The sequence below is a fragment of the Parasteatoda tepidariorum genome, chromosome 5, assembly GCF_982258835.1.
Source record: "Parasteatoda tepidariorum strain Cologne lab strain chromosome 5, Ptep-v5.0, whole genome shotgun sequence".
Lineage (NCBI taxonomy): Eukaryota > Metazoa > Arthropoda > Arachnida > Araneae > Theridiidae > Parasteatoda > Parasteatoda tepidariorum.
This window is the reverse complement of record NC_141759.1, coordinates 41319094-41336247: the sequence shown is the minus strand read 5'-3', so window position 1 is coordinate 41336247 and position 17154 is coordinate 41319094. Positions and strand designations below refer to the sequence as shown.

Below are 17154 nucleotides of genomic sequence, written 5' to 3'. Positions count from 1 at the left end.
ATAACAACTTGCAAGGGTGATTGTGAGCCCAACTCAAAAATCCTGAAAATTTCCTGAATGAATTTTTAAACTTATATCTAGTTAATTATGTGAATTTATATTGTATTCAGTTTATCAAATATTTTGATTGAAGATAAAATTATCAAAAAAAAAAAAAAAAAACATGGCAAATTTTTTAAAGCTTTGTATTCTTAGTTATTTTTGATATTTTATTTTTAATAACTTTTTTCTCAAAATTTATATTTATAATAAATTATATTTATATAAAATAATTTTTAGCTTTTATCTTAATAAACTCTAAGCAGAATACTAAAAAGCTATCAACATGTGGGAGAGAAACTTATCTTAGATATTTATATTTGAAGACTTACAAGCATAATCTTTTTAAAATAATCACCTTATAAATGAAAATTTATAAGGTAAAATATAATTTACTTTAGATTTTTATGATTAATCTCGATTTTGAATCTTGACCAATTATTAATTTTAATTTATTGTTGCTTTCTGGTTTTTAGAATCGAAATAAATTTATTTACCTCAAACTTAAAAAAATTATCTCTATGTAATTTCCTTTTTATTTTATTCCTGATATTTTTAAAAGAAGGAAAAAAAAACATTGTTCTGCTTTTAAAGGAGTACTTGAATTAGTAAATAGTCTAATCTAGATAAGCTTTAAATTATTGTATTGTACAGTTGTATCATTAGATGAGTTTCTTTTTTTAATTTATTAGATTAATTATTCAAAACACTAGCACATGGATGAAAATAGCATCTTAATTATTTCTCTGATGAAACTATTTTGGCTACTATTTCTTATATGTAAAACTAGAAAAGCTACTGTTTCAAAGAAAAATTGTAGTGAAAACCCTATTTTAAAGACTTTTCGAATCATTTGATTTTTTAAGATTTAGATATTTCAAACCAAGTTATAATTAAGAGATGTGATACAATATGTGAAATGAGACTGTTAACATTAATTTATCGAATTACCCTGTTTTTCAAGTCTCTGATGATTTTTTTTTAAACAAGTTGTATATTTAAAATTAAATTTAGTTTTTTTTTTTACCCCCTTTATATTTTTTAAAATGATGTAAAAAACTGCATACCTTACAATTCAAATTTCTTTTTGACTAAAAAAACAGTAAATATTTACTAAACATTTTTTTTGTATGGAATTATCTTTGGCTAAATGAATTTAACAATTGTGTGCTTAAAAAGTTCTCAAGATATGGAAAAATACACAAAAACTAAAATTAACATTAAGGGGTCCTAACTTTAGATCACTCTCCTGACCAAATTATGAGGACCATCTGTCCCGGATGGTTCTCATAATTTGGAGTAATTTAATTTCATGCTCAGAAATTAGGAGCTGTTGAAGAAAAAAGGTATATTTGTTCAGAGAAAGTACCTTTTTGCGTCTGAGTTTGTAACTAAAAATATCGCCTGTACTAATTAATTAGCAAATTTGAGGTCACCCCCTACAGGGTTCCCACGGTACTTGAATTTTTTTGAAAAAAATCAGGGCCCCCGAAAAGTCCTTGAATTTTGCCATAGGGTACTTGAAAAGTACTTGATTTTCTAGGAATTAAATCAGTACTAATCTTTCTTACAAAAAAGCAGTAAAAAAATAATAAATTCAAAGGAAAATTATAGAAATTCTGATAGATACAATTTTTAATGCTTGAAGTCAAAAGGGGTTAAAGAAGATGCAAAACTTTTCTCTCCTAAATTTTTCACACCAGATTATTGTTCATCTCTCTGATGTTTTGAAGGCTGAAATTTCTAGCAAATGTAAGGTTTTGTTGTCATAGTTTTCGAATAATATATAGTGTTTAATCGATTTAGAAATATGTTCAATGTGTTAACTTCATTATTACGACAGGTTAATATTGTTCTCCTATTTGTTCTTTTAATTTACGTATTTAGTTCTACAGGTTTCATTGATTATGAATAAGCATTGTGATTCACATTAAACTGATTCTTGATTCACGGATCTGAATTTATATAAAATGTTCTACGAATTGTGATTTGAATGAAAGTGATTAATGAATCACCTATCTAATATTACTTTAAAGTGACAGTATTCACACATCATGATTTCAATTATAGTTATTTTTTAATCATGTAACGTAATATGTATTTAAGTAATTTCAGAATCATGCCTCACAATTCTTCTAGTAGTTTACAAATCACGCATTGCGATTCACAAAAGAGAGATGCAAGAATTACCACTCGCAATTCTCATCAAAATGATTTAAGAATCACACATAGCTGTTCTATATTAAGCACCTTTTGAATCACAAATTGCAGTTTTCTTCATAATGTTTACGATTCACATGAAAACTATTAGCGAATCATGCAACAGAATTCATATTGAAGTGATTTATGTATCACTTCAATATGAATTCTGTTGAGATTTATGTCTTGTTAGTTTGTGCGTTTTGTATCATTTGCTATTCATATTGTTTCGATTTAAGAAACATACACCGCAATTCAATTTCAATTTACAAATCACGCATTGTGATACGTGATTTACATAATCTTTGAGGCTTGACCTTTCTCATAATTTTGATTTACATATAGTATATCTAAATTCATATAAATGTGATTTAAAAATTCCGCTTAGTGAAAAGTACACATATTCACAAAATTTTAAAAATCACGCTTCACATTTTATGGATATATTTTAAAGAAAATAAAGTTTGGTAAGTCTTAGTTTTATGTAAAATATTAATCTACAATAGATTTTGTTATGTTCAAAATACATTACTGATATTTTGAAGAAACAAAGTAGATAATTTGTTATTAAAATTTAAACTTATGTTAAATGCATATATATTTTGATATTTTATCCAATTATATACATTTCCTGTAACCTAAAATTTGATCTAACATATTATAAAAAAGGATTTATATTTTAATGACTGTGCAATTACACAAACTTTATCAATTATTTGCTGAGCTTGTTTAGTGTAATATGCATTATTCATTCACCCAATTTCATTAAATCTAATTCACTTCATTAAATTTTTCAAGAAAAATTTCACTGATGCTAGTTTTTTAATGTTGGCTAGTCAATTAGTTTCTTTTTTTTTTGTCAATTGGAATTTTTCAAAGTGATTTGAAATAGCAATGTAACTATCAACCATTTGTATTATTAAATGATAAATTTACTAAAAAAGTTTTTGTTGTCAAATAAGCAAATTTAGCATATAATTTTAATACCGAATAGGTCCTTCAAAATGTTTATTTTAGGTCCTTGAAAGTCATTGAAAAGTCCTTGAATTTTTTCTTAAAAATTGAGTGGGAACCCTGCCCTAGAACCTTCGAGATTGAGTCCTAGAATGCAAATATCTGATCATTAGATCAAAAGATATTTAGGGTGGTCATTTTTTTTTTTTTGTTTTCTGGTGCATTGTGCATAGGATGAGGGTTACAAATTATAACCTCATTTATTTTCGTTTGGAAATAAAAGTTTAAGTCCTTTTTTTTAAATCAAGATAAAGGGAGTAAAAGTTGAGAATAATTAACATGAATTAGTGATACAAACGTCCTAAAAAATAAGTTATGGGTCGTCAGATTATGACGAATTAACTATATATTAAGATGCGGGTCAATTTAAATTTAATTAAGAAAAACTTTCAAGTTTACCATAAAAATTAAAATTTTATAAATTATTAGAATTAGTCAAATTTAACTTTGTCAGCACTACAGCCTATTGCAGGCCAAGGCTTTCTCAATTAGCAGGGCGACTTTGAGCTAGATTTTTTCACCTGTTTATTCCCAACAATTTTTAGCCCTTCTTCACACTGTCCAACCATCTTGTAGCTGGTCTCCCTCTTCTTCTACTTCCAATCAAATTTAACACAAACCTTTTATATTTATTTTTGAAATAAGTGTTCAATCATTACATAACAATTCAAAATGTATGTCTTAATTAAGATATAAATATTTCTTAAACATAAATTATAAATGTAAAAAAATATTAAAAGCCAACTTACAAGTACAAAAACTTTAAAAACGGAACATAAATACATTTAAGTCCAAATCAAATTATAAATGCAAAAGCAATAAAATCCAGTATGTATATATATATATATACATATACAGCATATTATAACAAATACAATACAAATATTTGTAGCAAATACAATGTTGCAATCTACAATTTATATTTGTATAAAAAATACCTTATTCTATATATTTTTTAAAAGATAAGATTACATATTGTTTGAGCTTTTTTTTTTTTTGTTAAATTTTTTTCATATGATAACACTGATGTATGTGGTTCATCTAAAAAGTTCAAAGAAGAATAGATATCTCAAAAGAAACACAATGTGGCTATGTAAGCCCATTGGGAGCTGGGTTGACATGATTTAAAAAATGATTCAAATTGAAATCACTTCTTTCAAAAAAAAGGTGAGAGACAAAACATGAGCTTCAATCCTGCACAAACTTTAAATCCTCTCACAGATTTAAAAAATGATTAAAATTTAAATCACTTCTTTTAACCTTCCGTTAGACGCGCGCACCTCACAGGTGCATCCCTACTGCACTTCCACCTCCTTTGCCGTCAATAGATGTTTCTGGGGGTCGAGCCTAATGTTATGTTCCTAACTTTGGATTACTCAAATGTCCGTGTAAAACCGACCTTAGAACATGTCGATGGAGAGTTGGAATCGCTCAAATCACCCCTCTGGTGCAGCGCGACCATTGACGCAAGTATTATGGATATAATATTTTTATGAATTAAATTTATATATTTTATCTCATTTTCTGTCCTACTCAACGTAGCAGGTATAAATGGTTAAGTTATATACACAGAAAATGGTTACGGAGTAAAAAACCGCAGACCCTTCTTGCGTCAATTGGCTGAACATCTTGTGATGGAGGAAGAGATCCGACGCGGGAGCAAAAAATTTATCTTCGGTACTTCGCTAAATAAGTTTTTTGATATTTATCTCTCTAAAGAGTCTTAAATTGGTAACAATTAACTATTTAAACTAGACTAAATTTCATTTGGCTTTCAAAAAATCAGAAACACCTCATAGGTGCAACGCGATTAACCATGTTGGAAACAAGTGCGCGACTAACGGAAGGTTAAAAAAAAGGTGAGAGACCAAACAGGAGCTTCAATCCTGCACAAACTTAAAATCCTCTCACGACTGCGTGAAGTCCACCTCCAGTAGATCCCTTATCACTTTGGGGTTCTGGGCAATGATATTGTCGACACTCTGGCTAAGGAAGGGACAGAAGATACTTTGATGAGTCCAAATTCACTCACCTTCATGGAACTGGCATTGAAAAAGACAATGTTTCCTGGCTCGTACCCTACAAACATCACTGGTACCAGAGCACCCGTCCAGGAGATGCACTCAACATTCGGTGCAACCACAAGGATCAGACGACGCTTACCAGGTACCACCTTAAGTCTTTTTCTTTCGAGGGTAGTGTTAAAATCTTCACAAACTGCCCCAGGTGCCACAACATGCAGGCTTCTCCCCAACATATCCCGGACTGTACAAGAGGGGCATTCTAGAAAACCCACTTTTGGTGGCGGACTTCCTCCAGGTCATGAATTTCATGGACATTGTTTATCCCTGCTAATTTTGGGGATTAGGAAGAAGAAGAAAAAAAAAAACATAATTGATTTAAATCACATCACCATTTTTTTTCAAAAATATATTATTTATTTAAGTCAAAAATATTTTTGTACAGTATAACTTATAAATACATTCTTATAGTTGTGCTTTTTTTCCAAGTCCGATTTCATTAATATTTAAAGTTTTTTCTAAAGAAATAACAAGGAGGGGACATGTATGTAAATTATTTATTTGATAATATAGATTAATAGAACAAAACACATATAACGATTGTACATGGATAAAAGTTATTTGAAATTTTTTAACTATAACTTTACATGTGCCACGTGAAAACTGATTTATTGATTAATAAAAAAATTTCAATTATACCCATTTAGATTTATGTTTATTTACAAGGCTCGTAAAATAAAGTCACTAGGTTACCATTGGCAACCAATAAATTTTGGGCGGTGACTATATTTTTAGTGTTTTAATGACAATCTGATATTTTTTTAGATTTTAATATTTATCTAAAAAAAAATCTGTCTCAGAGTTGATCTCAAACGAAATCCCCCTTGTTTTCAACAGTCATCAGAGAAAAAAAACCTTTGTTAAATAGAAGAAAAATACTATTAACATGAAAGAAAATTATTTTCCCTTATCCTTGCGTTGTCATATACTCCTCAAACTTCTGATTCTCAAACATGATTCAAAATTAATAAGTCATAACAGTTTTGTTTTATAAATATCAGGATTTTTTATATTTAGAAATCCATGAATATATATATATATATATATATATATATATATATATATATATATATATATATACACTCAAAATAAATAAGTTAAATACCTTCCCCCCCCCCCAAATGAAACTTTTTAAGTTGAGATCAAAAAATTTTTTTGATCTCGAATTGAATACTATTTGAGTCAAATATTAGCTTTTAATTAAATATGTATGATGTGAATTAGTGACGAAATTGGCACAAATCGACCACGTACGTCACAAAGCTATAATTCAAGTGCGCAATTCATAATTTGCCTACATGATAATAGTTAAGAATGTCTTTTTTTATGTTTTCTGGTTTAAATAATTTATTTTTCATTTAATACCCAACTTACAATTTTTTTGTTTGTCTTTATTCATTCATGAGCATGATGAGCCAGAATAAAAACAACCAATTTATTCAGCAGTTAGTTTGTAATAAATATTTAATAATTTTAACCATTTTTAATTTAGAAATAAGTATCTTAACACATTTAGCACTATTAATAGCTTTGGTAAATGTAAAAAAAAAAAAATCTAATTAATTTTTATTTTTAAAAAAAAATCACGGTTTTTGCCAAGCATTGTAAGAAGTGACATATAGAGAGTTGGTACATGGCAAAATTGAAATAGTTTTATGAACAATCAAATGGCATGCATGCAAAAACTTATGTAAACTTTCAACTGGGTTAGAAAAACTTTTATTAGGTATAAATTAAGTTCAAAGTCAATGAAATGTACACAGTGCTGGTAATTTCTGTTGTGTTATTGTTGTAGAATGTTAAGATAGTGGCTTAAAAAATGTTGGCAGATTCTGTAACAGGGTGTGTAGCCGAATTTTTTAACAAAAAATAAGCACTTTTCAAGCACTAAAAAATATTTGTAAGGACTTTTAACGATTTTAACCGTCATGTCAGAAAAAAAAACTTTTGGCATAGTTTTTGACAATTGTCAAAAATCATGAAATTTTGAATCATATGCTACGAATCGACAAATAGATTGGGGTTGAATTAATTGTGAAAATTTATGTCTTTTTGCATAATTCGTGGTGAAAATCAACATTGTAAAGGAAAAAATCTCATTTTGGAAAAGGGAAAATTAAGCCCTCTTTAAAAACACCCAATGAAAAAAGCACCTTTAATGGCTTTTTAAAATCGAAATTATGCACTTTTAAGCACTTTTTAAAAACGCTACACACTCTGTGTAAGCAGCAAACATCTGGTTCTTATATCGTCTTCTTCGAACGTGAAGAGGAAGAAACCACAAATGGTGTGCCAATTTTGGTTCAATAACAAATATGACCACAGAAAGTTTCAAGCCGATGCAATCATTGCTGTTGCAAGATGGCCATTAGAAATTGGAGGAATTAGGAAGCAGGTCATTCACAAAGATTTAAGCATGATCCCATATTGATCACAAAGATTTAAGCATGATCCCTCTTTGATGAGGCATGATATCCGTGATTTGATCCATACCAAAGGAGGTCTTCACAGACTGTCTCAAACAGCTTTATTCATGATTTTAAGTGTATTGTGATAACTGATCTTATTTTGAGGGTAATTATACATGAATGAGGGTAATTATAATTACGTCATAAAGGTATGTTTTTTATACTTCCATTCACCAAACTTTTTAGATGCACATGTATCAATTACTATTTGGGATTTCTTGAAATTATTTCATAAAATTCCTCGATTTAAAAAGAGAGATCTTTCATCAGCATCGAAGTACCACACAGTGATAGCAAACCTGCAAAAATAATAAATCAATACAAATATTCAACTAACTGCACAAAATTTTAAATTAAATGAATATTTAAGTTAAAATGCCTTGTGGTTTAGTAATATTATTACATCTTATGTAATTGGCAATTGCTTTAAAAAAACATGCATTTACAGATTCAAGTTTGATCATTAGATAATTTGAGTATAATGTGAAGTAACTGCTAATATTTTCCTTAACTATACATATTCAAATATACTGAAAAAAATTATTATTTATAGCTTATTTTTATAAAAATTTTTAGTTAAATAAAGTTATTAATACTGAATTTATAAAATAAAATGATATCTTAGAGTTCTATTTCTACAATGTGTATATCCAGTACAGTCTATGAAAATGTAAGGTCTTTTGTGCAAATACTATTTGCTTCACATTTACAATTCTTTAATGTAATCGCTTGCATTTGTTAAAGGCATGCTCAATTATCACGTTCTAATCAGACTGAAATTTGTAACATTCAATTTGAGAAAAAGATTTTTTTTCAAGCATTATATGCATTAAATTTTCAGAAATTTGAATAAAATATAAAATTTTAAAAAATTCTTAATAATTTATTCCTACAAGAACTAAGTGTTTTAAAAAATGAGTTATTGTACAAATATGTAATATTTAACATTTATGATAAAAATTATTCAATAAATCAAACTAAACCTGCATTCATCATTATTCAATAAATTAAATTAAACCTGTGGCTTTAATTGAAAATTGCAGTTAGATTTATTTTCTCTAAGGAAGTTTTTTCCACAGCTCAAATACCAACCGTGCTTTAACTTAGCATGCTAAAATATTGAAATTTTCAAGCTGGAATATATTTTTTACATCCTTAAAAATCACACGAATATTAAGATAAGTTTTTTTTTATCAAATGGCTATTATGATAAGAACTCATCAAAAAAAAAAAAAATTTATCTCAATTCAATCCGCTAACACACTTAAGTATTCAGAAACACAGCACCACATGACAACTAAATATAGAACTATGTATATTGAAAAACTTGTATGCAAAAAGAACAATAAAATTTTGTTTTCTGCAATTAACTTTCTAAAATAAATGACTTAAAACTTTAATAAATTTTTGCACTTCAAAAATGTATTTCCAGTAGTATTTTCCTAATTTATAGCTAATTTAAAAATCCCAATATGTAATTGGGAATTGAAATATAAATTTATGGTAGATTTAACAATTTTTACATGGGGAAAAAAAGACAGAACAATGATTTCAATACTAATTTACATGTTGAATTGAATAAATTTTTCTACTTAGTAAATAACAAATAAACTGTGATCAAGATTATCAAATCCCTTTTTGTATCTTAATTATCTAAAATTTTATAAAACATAAACATTGAATTTTCAATTTAATTCACCTATACCTAGATATTTATAAATTTTGCACATTTACCCCAAGTTATAAGAACCAGGATCCCCGAGGCAGAATCGTGGCGACATTGTCACAGAATGTTACCGAGTTCTTGCAGAAAGATTTTTCCTTTGGGGAGTAAAAAATTTTGGTTTTCGTTTCTGCAGAAATTTTCGAAAGATACTATCTTTTCTTCAGAATTATATTCCAAATATGACATTCTTGAGCATCGGAGTTGAAAAAAAAGGCTTGTAATTTTTCTATTTTCATTTGAGAATAATGAAGTAAGGAAGTTTGGATTTCTTTTCTGCAGAAATATTTGTTTTATTTTATTTTTTTCAGTTATTGCTATTGATTTCCACATAGTTTTTAAAATCCGATATTTTTAATCTGATATTATTTATGACAACAGCTGAATCTTGAAATGAAAACACGCATTTGTAACACCCTTTTTAAAGAGTTTGATTTGGCGTGACTTCTGGCTTTTTTGATCGCTTTTTTTTTCTTCGTTAGTTACTGTTATGGATTTCACTATTTTTAATTTGTTTTTAAATTTGATGATGACTTACAGAGAAAGAAAAATAAAATAATTAGTGTGTTTTCTCCCTACAAAATGCGAGAATATAGCTCAATAGAATAAAAAATATTACATATTCAATTTTAAAAATTACATTATTTTTTCCGAAAACTTTTTTTTTTCTTTTGAAGTTGACGCTCTTGTTACTTTAAATTAGTAACATATATATTTTTTATTAATAAAAGTATCTTGCAGAAAGATATTAATGCTGGAGAGATTTGTCGCAGAAAGCCCAAAAAAATTCTGCCACAGGGACCAGGATATTTTACATCTGTAAATTCAAATGATGATATCTAAGTGAATTACTGAAGTAACATATAATTTTGAGTCTTCTTTCTAAAAATGCATGTTCCTAAAGGCAGAAAAAGTTCATGTCTTTCAATCATTACATGATAATTAATTTCTGTTTTATTTCCTAAGCTAAATTTCTATTTTTCATAATTGGAAAAGAATATAACATTTATTTGAAAAGTGACCATTAGACTGTCATTGGTAAAAATAAAATGTAGTTAGGTTTAGTGTTAATTTTGATTTAAAAAAAACATGCAAATACTACGGTTAAATTAGAAAGATTTTTATTGTAAAATCTACTCAAATCTATTAACAGTATAATTTTATATTTTTCTTTATTATTATCTATATTATATAAAACGCTAATACGTATGAATCAATAAAACCGATGATATTTCTTTTCTCGCGTTGGCAACAGTTTTCATTTTATATTCATGGGCTTCAGCGCGCAAGAGCATCATATGGCTAATCTATATTATATAAAACGCTAATACGTTTTAATCAATAGGCTTCGGCGCGCAACAGCACGTAGTGAGAATCATATGTCTAATCGGGTGAATTCTCATCGAATTATCAAAAAATTTCTCGCAAAATTATCTTCATCGAAGCCGATGCTTTACATCCGGCGTTCAGTACTATTTCATATTGTTTTACAACACATGGTTTTAGCCCACTAGTGGGAAAGACTGTAAAACAAAACTTACAACAGTCGCTTTTCTCAACAACTGAAATTTAGAATAGTGTGATTAAGAAAAATATGTGAACTGTTTGCAATTTCAAATGCACAGGTTTAGAATTTTCTACAGTGAAAAGTTTTCGGAACTTCAGTGTTCAAAAAAGTATACAAAAGCTAGACGTCAAGAACGTATTCAATGAGCAAGTAAAGCTAGCATCGGATTGCAAAGCAATCCGAAATGAACTGCGAAAGCAGTTCCGAGGGTTGGCGAGCACCAGCGAGGAGGGGGGGAAGCCTCCTAGTTTTTTAAAAAATCTGAAACACAGCTAATTCCTCACAAAAAAAAATAATGGTATATAACATTTTAATACATTTATATTTATCAATATTTAAGTATTGAGCATTTTGATATCTGTTTAGTTTAATTACCTCTTATCAAACGTTTTCAATGCAAAAATTTACTATTCCTTACACATTAAAAAAGCTATCATTTGCAAAACAGTTTTTTCCTTCAGCCAAAAATGTGATTGAATCATTTGTTTACCTTGTTGCAAAAGCAGGTAAAACTTCATGAGGATTCCTCCTATCAGACCAGAAAAATATCATTCGATCAAATATAGGTTCAATGACAGAAACTTGGTCATTATAAGCTGTTGGATACAATCTTAAAAGTCCTCCATGTTTCTAAAGAAAGAAAAAAAATTACATCAATTTCAGGAAAACATACTTTTCAGAATTTTGTAAAGATATTGACAAAGTTAGTTAAAATCAAGAAGTCAATATTGGTGCATGCCTGCAATTTACAACCAGAATTTAGTTCAGAGTATAGATAGTGGTAGTAATCATCGACATCACATTTCCTAGTCATACATTACAGTAGAGTCCCAATGTGGGTTAATGTGGAGCATAAGTAAATCAGATAACCGAAAAAATTGGTTAAAGAGAAGAGTACAAAATGGGGGGGGGGAAGAGCAGGTATAAATGTAATATATTTAACAAATACAAAATTATACAAGTACACCATAAAAATTCATATTATAATCAGGGGTCTATCTAGACCAAATTTACTACCGTTTAGCGGTACCTTCACAAATTCAACTTTAGGAAAAACGGTAGTTTCACAAAATACTTTTCCTTAAAATTTTATTTCTGTATCCCCTAAGAAACGATAAATCCATATTTTACTGTTGATTTTTCAATGTAATTTTTAATTTTCACAAAATAGGTACCTCTTAGAAAAACCTAGACAGAACCCTGACAATGCTTAATACTTTATGAGAATTAAAGAGATTTTACTTAAAAAAGTCCCTAATCTTTTTTCTTTTTCATTACTTTGGCGCTTTTCTGTCGCAATGTTTCGCCATTTTTTAGGGATAACTGGAAGGCAGGTGTCGCCTCTGCTTGTTGTAATATCTATTTAATATCCATCTGTATGAGAGATTTTTATAAGTTGAATTTTCACATCATCTTCGGCAGAATCTTTTTCATCATTGAGAAAATTAAAAATCATTTTGAAGGATCAAGTTGTTGGATTTTGTTTTCTTCATTGTTTAGAAGATAAAGATCAAGCTCATAAATAGCAAAAGGGTTTAAAAATTTTTATCATTATTAATAATGATAAATAATGATAAGGATAATCATTATTTATCCTTATACATATAGGGAAGTGAAACTTGGACCCTAAATTCAGATATACAGCAGACACCTTTGAAAGAAAGATCGTCAGAGCCATCTTTGGTGCAATTCAAGAAAGGGGATGCTGGCAAACTAGATATAACTTCGAGCTCTACGTACTCTACAAGCTGCCCCAAATTTCACAAATAATTTTCAGTAATAGGCTGAGATGGCTGGGCCATCTATGGAGAAGTTCTGAAAATAGCGCCATGAGAATAGTAACCTTTAAGAACCCCGAGGGGTCACATCCCAGAGGCAGGCCCCCTACTAGATGGCTCAACGACATCGAAAATGATTTGAAAATCCTAAAGATTAGAAATTGGAAGGTAGTTGCCATGGATAGGAGGCGCCGGCGTTTGTCAGCTGTTGAGGCAGCCAAGATCTGCAAGGGGCTGTTGCGCTGACAAAGAAGAAGATTTATCCTTATAAGGCTAAAATACTTACATACCATTATCAATATGACTAGATTGAGAGGTTTTTAAAATAATATTTTACTTCTGATTTTAAAATAAATAAAAAAAATAACTTTAAAGTATAGTTTATCCTTTAAATGTAAATAAATATATTGAAATATATAGTTCATTGGTAGAAATTATCTCACTTACTTTTACATCCCAGTTTTGATTCAGATAATAAATACAAGTGACACATCTGCCATCTTTAAGAGGATTATCAACATGTCTTTTGTAAAATGTCCCATTCCCAGGATAACATGCTATCATTGCCTAAATATAAAATAAAAGAAAATCACAATCGGAAAATAATTATCAAGTAATAATATAATAGAATAAAAAAGATACAAAAAAGTAAAATTATGACAGACCAAAATACATAAGCAGTGTTAAAAAATCTTTCAAAGCTATCCCTGTTTCTTATAAAGATCTTCTGTAATAGCATGGATTAAAATGACTTTGTAGGTGTTCACAATTGCAATAAGGTTATTTTTGTACATGAAAAACTATCAATCAGTAAACTATTTTTTAAAACATTTTTTCATGGTCCATACAGTGTATAAACCAATTTTCATTTTATCCAAAATAGACACTATATTGGCTTAAATACTACATCTATATTTAGAACACCCCTGTATTGTAATTGATTGAATACTTGCCTTTGTTCTTCGGTGCAACTTATAATTGGATATCACCCCATTGTTTGGCATTTTATTGCAAGTAGTAATAGCAAGATCAAGTTTTTGCATTAAGCTATAAATAGCTGCGCAACCAGGTTCCGTACCAGCAACCCATGCGGTAACATCCCTTCGAATATTTTCTTTCACCAAAACTGTATTTTTATTTATAAGTTCACCTTTCTCAAATATACCCTGCGCATACAAATGTTTAACCTCACTGAGAATTCTGTTACCAAGCTTGTCACCCATAAATTTATCCAATACACATATACCATATTTATTCATGTCACTTATGACATTTGAACATATGGCCTTCAAGGGCATGCTTTCTGATTGATTAAAATCATGAGCATCTTTCAACCAACTATCATTCAATTCACTAATAGTAGGAGTAGGTGCTCCAGTTTGCAGGGCTTCAGAAATTTTGGCTATGGCACGTTCCTTTTCAAGGTCAGTTCTAAGGTCAGATAAGTTTTGGGCATCACCAGTGTTAATTACATCCCAAAAACTATTTTCAGAATTAAATAAGTCGCTGCTGAGTGACGAAAATACATCTCTTTCAGAAGATGAATTAAAACTTAAACTTTCATCAGAACTTGAAACCATATTTGAAGCACTTGCACTGTAATCATTTTCTGGCACTATAACCTGATTAAAATTTTCATACGTATTTTGACTCCAATCACCATACGCTGAGAAATTACTAGATTCTTGATTGGTAGAAATCGGCGTATTTAGAGATATCTGAGTAGCTTGTGGTATATTTTGCTGTTTACATTCCTTTTTGTGAGTAGGCCAGTGTTTTATTTGGTGATCCCGACAGCAATAATAAGCTTTTTTACAGCGATTACAAACACTGTTTCCGATTCCTGAACACCAATTACAAAACGTTGCTGGATTTCTTGACATTTGTTGATGAATTTCCATCTTATAGGCAAAATAATAAAACGGTTAATATGGGGAAAAGTTTTATTTTATCTTTAACAAAATGTTACGTCTGGTAATAAAAGAGTGCGGTCTGTTTCATGCCTGTTTGTAATAAGGAATGTGTTTTTTTTTTCTAATGTATATACAAAAATCTGTTTCTGACACAAAACAAACTCAGTTTGACAAGCAGATTAACAAAATATGTTTTGATGATTGCGTCACAAGTGCATGTTGTTTACAAAACATTGACAGTCATAGTTAACTTGATAGACGGTTAAAATTTCGAGCTTCCTTTCCACGAGTGGCGCGTAAGTCGGTTATTTCTAGTTATTGGTGATTGAAATGGGCCACAGGTAGCGTAAAACAGAACTCTACATATGGCAACAATTTGCACGCTTTTACCAGTAGCGCGAGGGGAGTCATAGAAGAAAAAAAGTACGTTAGTTTCTGTCTTGATTTTCAAGTAGATTAAATTTTTTTAAATTAGGAAACTATGTGAAACTGAAAACTACATTAAACATAGTTCTAAGAGAAAGCATTATGGAAATTTAAAAAAAATATTTTTAACAATTAAATACAAAAAATATTGTTGTTAATTTACGTCGCACTAGAGCTGCACAATGGGCTATTGGCGACGATCTGGGAAACATCCCGGAGGATGATTCGAAGACATGCCATCACAATTTTGATCCTCTGCGGAGGGGACGGCAGCCCCGCTTCGGTAGCCCAACGACCTGCAAGCGAAGTCGAGCACTTTACGGTAGCACAGCTTAACGAGGACCAATACCGCACACCCTCGGTCCCTACGCAGACTGATCCAAGTGGCCACCCACACGCACTCTGACCGTAACCAGTAATGCTTGACTTCGGTGATCTGCTGGGAACCGTGGCTTAATGATCAGTCCACTGCGGGACACAAAAAATATTAAGAAAAGGAAAAATATCGTAGTACATTCCTATACGACTAAAAAGAGAGAAGGGAAGGGCCAAAGACATGGAACCGGTCTTCTCCCTAGATAGCGTATTCGAGCGTTGCGATCGCCTATTACTAGACTGATTTTCACTCCAAAGCTTGAAAAAGGAAGCCATTAAAAATATTTATTTTACTTGTAATGTTTACAATATGACGCGTTTTTTTAAATTTTAACGAAGCAAACAATAAAATAGTTTGGAAGACTTCGCAAGCATAGAAGACCTTACAAGATGCAACCCAAAATAACTAATGGTGATATTTTACAAGGAATAACACTCAAAACATAGCAAACTTCACACTTTATAGTATGATATTAATCTTCTTGAATTTGTTTTAGGCTCACAACTAGTTAGAATTTATAAATTACAGGAAACTCGTGTGAATAGTAAAATTACGCGTAAACTTAAGCATGAATCATATCAATAAAACTTCCTATAATATTATGCCTGTTCATGCATCGCCTCGTAAGCATAACACAAGTGGAGGGATACCTAAGGAAGTTTTAATACCACAATACTCCCCCTAGATTGCTACTCGAACAACAAAAACTTCATGTGTAACGAGCTAGAGTGTGGACTGTGCTTCCAGATCTTGTCACTTGTGGTGAAATGGCAAGCTTCACTCCCAGTTGTCTCCTTTGTCTTGTTCAGTTGCTGTTTCAGAACTTGTAGACGATGAAACAGGTCTGGAATTCTTTTTAACCAGTACAGGTGTTTCTGAAGTCTTTTCAGGCTCTGTAGAAAAGTCCGAAAAATACAGTTTTATTCTATCTACTGATGTTAACTTCTTTTTGTTCAATCGTGAAACTTGTGTCGGTTCTCTTTAAAACTTTGTATAGACCATGATTACTTATTTTTGGTAAATTATTTATTTGGAAGAAATTATGCATGAAATGTAAAAATAAAAAAAATATCCTCTAATAATCGTTAATTTATTTTTGTTTTGTAAATGTACGTTGCAAAGTTCAACGTTCAATTTAATATGTATTAAAAGTTTAAAAAAAAACATATTAAAATAAAAAATACTCAATTAAAATAAAATAAACACAAGGAATTAAAGATTGCAAATTTTTTGTGCGGACATTTTTACAACATATATATCATTAAATGCATCAGTAGTAGCAAGTAGTTACTGGTAATGTATAAGTAAAAAAAAAATACTTTCTTGCCTTTAATTTATTTTCTCTTATAAAAAAAAAAAGTTTTTAAGAATACAATTATATTTTTTTGCAAAATAGCAGTCTTTTCCATACGATTTTTTAAACTCGTGTTGATGGGGGGGGGAGGCATAAACGATGTTTCATTTCTAGATAAACGATGTCTAATTTTATAAACACACAAAAAGTTACTAAGATATCGTAATCAAATTCAGATGAACTAAACAGACGCACTACTGTTAATCGCAGATTGAA

General features: G+C 29.7%; 1 protein-coding gene across 1 annotated transcript; it reads right to left on the bottom strand.

Moving 5' to 3' along the window:
* Positions 1–6635: 6635 nt before the first annotated feature.
* Positions 6636–15008, bottom strand: LOC107452195 (egl nine homolog 1). Its single transcript, XM_016068518.4, has 4 exons — positions 13823–15008; positions 13317–13436; positions 11582–11721; positions 6636–8100 (listed from the first exon to the last, which is right to left on the bottom strand). The coding sequence occupies exons 1-4, from the start codon at positions 14768–14770 to the stop codon at positions 8031–8033; spliced, it is 1278 nt and encodes a 425-aa protein (XP_015924004.3). The 5' UTR covers positions 14771–15008; the 3' UTR covers positions 6636–8030.
* Positions 15009–17154: the final 2146 nt, after the last annotated feature.